The 6000-nt window shown below is 37.4% G+C and overlaps 1 protein-coding gene across 2 annotated transcripts in view; it reads left to right on the plus strand.

Moving 5' to 3' along the window:
* Nucleotides 1-4770, plus strand: part of SLC30A5 (solute carrier family 30 member 5) — a 36229-nt gene extending 31459 nt beyond the window's left edge. For both annotated transcript variants that reach the window (XM_027605607.1, XM_035727656.1), the window contains exons 15-16: nt 3170-3298; nt 3926-4770. In XM_027605607.1, the coding sequence (XP_027461408.1) occupies nt 3170-3298; nt 3926-4096 (300 nt within the window). In that variant the 3' untranslated portion in view covers nt 4097-4770. The remainder of the gene's footprint in view (nt 1-3169; nt 3299-3925) is intronic.
* The last annotated feature ends 1230 nt before the right edge of the window (nt 4771-6000 follow it).

Here is a 6000-nt window from a genome sequence, read left to right on the forward strand (position 1 = left end):
CCCTCTCCCACTCTCCCTGCTTGTGTTTCCTCTCTCGCTGTGTTTCTCTCTCTCAAATAAAGTCTTTTTTTAAAAAAAAAGTCTTGTAGGAATATGGACTAAGAATATAAACCGGCAATTCATAGAAAAAACAAATACAAAATAAATGTTTTTTAGCTTGTGGTCTACCATATCTTTTTTCTTTTTATGATTTTATATTTAAGGGGCGCCTGGGTGGCTCAGTTGGGTAAGTGCCTGCCTTCAGCTCAGGTCATGATCTCAGGATCCTGAGATCGAGTCCCACATCAGGCTCCTTGCTCAGTAGGGAGTCTGCTTCTCCCTCTCCTCCCTACTTGTCCTCTCACTCGCTTGCTCTCTCAAATAATATTTTTGTAAAAAAGATTTTATATTTAAGGAGTACATGGGTGGCTCAGTTGGTTAAGCCTCCGACTCTTGATTTCAGTCAGGTCATGATCTCAGGTTCCTGGGATTGAGCCCTCCATCATCTGCACTCAGTGGAGAATCTGCCTGAGATTCTCTCTCCCTCTTCTGCCCCTCCCCACACTAGTGTGTCCACTCTCTTGTTGTCTTGCTCTCTGAAGTATAATTTTTTTTTTAAAGATTTTATTTATTTGAGAGAGCACAAGCAGGGAGGGGAGGTGGGCAGAGGGAGGAGGAGGAGACACCCCGTTGAGCAAGGAGCCCAGTGTGGGACTCGATCCCAAGACCCCAGGATCATGACCCGAGCCAAAGGCAGACGCCCAACCGACTAAGCCACCCAGATGCCCAAAAATAAATTAATTTTTTTTAATTTAATTTTTTTTTTTTTTAAGATTTTATTTATCTAGGGCGCCTGGGTGGCTCAGATGGTTAAGCGTCTGCCTTCGGCTCAGGTCATGATCCCAGGGTCCTGGGATCGAGTCCCGCATCGGGCTCCCTGCTCCTTGGGAGCCTGCTTCTCCCTCTTCTTCTCCCTCTCTCTCTCTCTCTCCCCTCCTCTGTCTCTCATGAATAAATAAATAAATAAATAAAAAGATTTTATTTATCTAGTTGACAGAGACACAGCGAGAGAGGGAACACAAGCAGGGGGAGTGGGAGAGGGAGAAGCAGGCTTCCCATGGAGCGGGGAGCCCGATGTGGAGCTCGATCCCAGGATCCTGGGATCATGACCTGAGCCGAAGGCAGACGCCTAACGACTGAGCCACCCAGGTGCCCCTTAAATTGTATTTTTAAGTGATCTCTACACCCAGCGTGGGGTTCAAACCCACAACCCTGAGATCAAGAGTCACAGGTTTTGGGCGCCTGGGTGGCTCAGTTGGTTAAGCGACTGCCTTCGGCTCAGGTCATGATCCTGGAGTCCCTGGATCGAGTCCTGCATCAGGCTCCCTGCTCGGCAGGGAGTCTGCTGCTCCCTCTGACCCTCCCCCCTCTCATGTGCTCTCTCTCTCTCATTCTCTCTCTCTCAAATAAATAAATAAAAATCTTTAAAAAAAAAAAAAAAGAGTCACAGGTTTTACTGACTGAGCCAGGCAAGCACCCCTTTTTTTTTTTTAAGTAAGCTTTACACCCAACATGGGGCTTGAACTCATGACCCTGAGAAAGAATTTGATTCCTTCTTTTTTTTATTATTTTTTTTTAAAGATTTTATTTATTTATTTGACAGAGAGAGACACAGTGAGAGAGGGAACACAAGCATGGGGGAGTGGGAGAGGGAGAAGCAGGCTTCCCGCAGAGCGGGGAGGCCGATGCGGGGCTCGATCCCAGGACCCTGAGATCATGACTGAGCCAAAGGCAGACGCCCAACGACTGAGCCACCTAGGCGCCCCCCTTTTTTTTTTTAAATAATCTCTACCCTCAACACGGGCCTCAAACTCAGAACCCCAAGATCAAGAGTCACATGTTCTGTTCTTTTTTTTTTTTTTTAGAGATTGAGAGTACAAGCAAGGGGAGCAGTAGGGAGAGGGAGAAGCAAGCTCCTGCTGAGCAAGGAGCCCCACACAGAGCTCAGTCCCAGGACCCCGGGATCATGACCTGAGCCAAAGGCAGACTCAACCGACTGAGCCACCCAGGCGCCCCAAGAGTCACATGTTCTACTAACTAAGCCAGCCAGGTGCCCTTGCCATATTATATTAAATTAGGATCTACTGATGAAAAGTTGGTATCTTGAATATTTAAGGAATAACATCTTAACCCATTGTTTTCATAAATTAGTAAAGTTTTCTTACCTTCTTAGTGAATACTACATCCTACATCCTACCAAAAGGAAAAAAAAGGTTTTATTTCAAAAATAAATTATGCCCATTCTGGAAAACTTCCAAAATATTTTTTTATTTTTTTTGTTTTTATTTAAGTAATCTCTGCCACCAGTGTGGAGCTTGAACTCACATGTTCTACCAGCTGAGCCAACGAGGTGCCCATGGAAAGAAACACTTTTAAAATGTGCTTTTCTATATTAAGATATTTTGAAAATAGGGGTGCCTGGGTGGCTGAGTTAGTTAAATGTCTGCCTTCAGCTCAGATCATGATCCCAGGGCACTGGGATCCAGCCCCAGGTCGGGGCTGCCTGCTCAGAGGAGACTCTACTTCTATCTCTCAAAAAAATAATAAAATCTTTAGAAAAATTTTAAAAAGATTTGAAAATAAAAATGATGAAAACTGTTTTGTACTGCTTTGTAAATTTTTCCCCATTCAGTTATGTCATGTTGATAAACACTCTCATACCTTTTTATGTAGTGTTGTGTGTAGTGTTACATTGTATGCAATATCCATTAATCAGTTCATTGTTAAAACATAGAGGATATCTTTTGAACATGTTTCTATAAACATTAATATGTGAATTATGTATGAATGTGAGGAAACCAAGTAGTCCATTGAAAGTATCCAACGTTTAGAAAAGGCAAAGTACCTCTTAAAGAGGTGAAAATGGGTACACAACTATTGAGTGTAAAGACACCTGTAACCCCCATTCATTTCCTCTTCAGAGCTGTTCCCTGACATCACTCCCAGTTCAAAATATTTTAGGCAAGTTTACTTCAAACGAGTTGTCCCTTTCTTTTCTCACTTCTTTGATCTCCTTATTATCTTTTTTAAAAATCAGCTTAATAGTGGTTTCTGGACCAAAAAGATTGCTTTGTGTTAAGTAAATTAGCCTTTTAAGTCCATTTACATTACCTCTCCTTTTATTTGACAGATACAGAAAATAGAAGGATTAATATCATACCGAGACCCTCATTTTTGGCGTCATTCAGCCAGTGTTGTGGCAGGAACAATTCATATACAGGTGACATCTGATGTGCTGGAACAAAGAATAGTACAGCAGGTGATAATCTTTTGTTTTTAAAGTGATTTCATTTGAGTTAATTCATGTATAAACTGGGACACATTATAAATTATACAGTTGAGTAATCATTTATTCAAAAATATCAATCTGTTAGCTGCCCAAGGATAATATAACTTAGTTTTTATATCTAGATTTATTTTCTACCCCAAAATGGTTAAAATAAAATTTAAGTTTTAGTATTTAGATGACAAGCTTAAGTGAATGTAATAAAGTTTACTTATGATCCACCTTGTCTCCCAATCGATTGTCCAGAAATTATTATAAATACAGATCTAGATTAATAATAATGACAGTCAAGTTGGCAGCGTATAACACTGTGATTGGAGGCAAGGATCAAAGCAGTTCTTATATTCCTATTCTAAACCTACCATATTGGAAACAAAAGCTGTTTCCCTTCTCAACTTTGAATGTCAGGTCAGTAATTTCCTGGCCATCTAAAGGATTATAGCTAATACTTGACCAAGTAAATAAATAATAAATATTACTTTGAGGATTATCTTTGACTATCTGTGGCTATGAAATATCTGATAGGTAATACCACTTATTTAAGACATACACTAAATGTATTAATCTAAATGCTTTAAAATGTATGGGTTTTGATAACAGGTTACAGGAATACTTAAAGATGCTGGAGTAAACAATTTAACAATTCAAGTGGAAAAAGAGGCATACTTTCAACATATGTCCGGCCTAAGTACTGGATTTCATGATGTTCTAGCTATCACAAAACAAATGGAGTCCATGAAATACTACAAAGATGGTACTTACATCATGTGAGATAACTCGAGAATTACCTCTGGGGTATGAACAATGAAGATTAAATTACTCGGTATTTATAATATTGCCAGAAGGAAGAAAATTGCACATAATTGTACAGAAACATTTGCTGTATTTGAAAAAAATTCTGAAGTTCCCTACTATTGGATCAAGGAATCTTTCTTAAAGGATATTTAAATACAGAATGAAGCATTAATTGTACAAGTAAAAAAATTACTTGAATTATGTGTATAACAGGAATCTTAAAATTTGAGTGAACATGATGTATCACATCATCTTTGAAAACGAACATATAATGATGGATTCTAGTGAAGACCAAAATTACTTCTGTGTGTTTACTTTCTGTCAGAAAGCATCTCCGTTGTAAATAATGTATTTACATGTTTATTACAAAGACCCAAATGAAAAATTTTTAGTCAATTTTTTGCATAGCCCTAGGATAAAATAGGAATTAAAGTTCTATATTTATGGATTTTCTGTATATAAAACTGGTTTCTAATTATAACTTAAATCCATTAAGTAAAAGCTGTATTGCCACTTTAAATGTAAACTAAATTATTTGGGAAAAAACAACCACTGAAATGAGACAAGCAGTGAGAATAGGGAACTTTAACATTATTGATGTATTACAAAAACCAACCACTCTGTAAAATAAATTTTTTTACTTTTGGTAATACTTGCAAATGAATAATTACTTTATTAGGGTAAAAACTTATACTAAGTTGTGTGCATGTTATTCGATCACTTGTCTTCTTCCTCTGAAGTAGAATATTCCATTTCTTGTTATGAATCTGCCATTCCAAGTTGCTTGTGAGGCTGGTATCCAAACAATGCAAGGGTTCTCATCTTTTCATTTAGCTCCATATTTTGTGGAACAACCAGTTGAGAGAATCATAAATAATGTGAACTCACATTTGAATTTTCTGCCTTTAAACATAACTTTTTTTTTAATTTCTAGAACATATAGATCTATAAGAAGTATCAAAGAATAGGTAGTTATTTTAAAGTTTAGTAAGTAAATCTTGTCCGTAAGTACTTGGGCACCGTGAAATCAAAATATCTACCCTGTAACTACTTTCTTTAGCAATATCTAATTTATATTTTTTCATTTCCAATTTAAACTGAATGTATAGTCTGAAAAAACTGTATGATAAATAGATCTATAATAATATATGCAGCTTTATGAACACCAAAGAATGTTGTTCAAAAGAAATTTTTGAATACCTATTTATAAGCATTTGAATATTTTCATTCTTGCAATAGGAATTTTGATAAGTAGGATGAATTAATTTTAGTATGGGTACTATTTTTTTAACTATACCATAACGGCAAACATGTATTGTAAATCATATTTTTATCTTAACAATTATAATATGTGAGAGGTTTTAGAAATTTGTTATAAGTTATTTTGATATTCTTTGTCTTATCTTTACACATTTTCTGGTCCAGAATCTTCAATACATAATTAAAATTTTTGAGTGGTGGGAAAATAATTGCATATTGATGTTTTAATGCAATTTTGGTATGTTAAAAAAATTTCTAAGTAGATAGGTACAATAAATATTGCATCGTTATTAAAATTGTCATTTCCGGGGCGCCTGGGTGGCTCAGTCGTTAGGCATCTGCCTTCGGCTCAGGTCATGATCCCAGGGTCCTGGTATCGAGCCCCGCATTGGGCTCCCTGCTTGGCGGGAAGCCTGCTTCTCCCTCCCCCACTCCCCCTGCTTGTGTTCCTGCTCTCGCTGTGTCTCTCTCTGTCAAATAAATAAATAAAATCTTTAAAAAAAAATAAAATAAGTCGTTTCCTAGGAGGCATACAACAGCAGAAAAATTAAATTACTGTGATGAGAGATAAGGTGAGACATAGGGCAGGGGCTGAAGGGGATGCAGATTGGAAGTAGGGA

Source organism: Zalophus californianus, chromosome 5, assembly GCF_009762305.2.
Source record: "Zalophus californianus isolate mZalCal1 chromosome 5, mZalCal1.pri.v2, whole genome shotgun sequence".
Lineage (NCBI taxonomy): Eukaryota > Metazoa > Chordata > Mammalia > Carnivora > Otariidae > Zalophus > Zalophus californianus.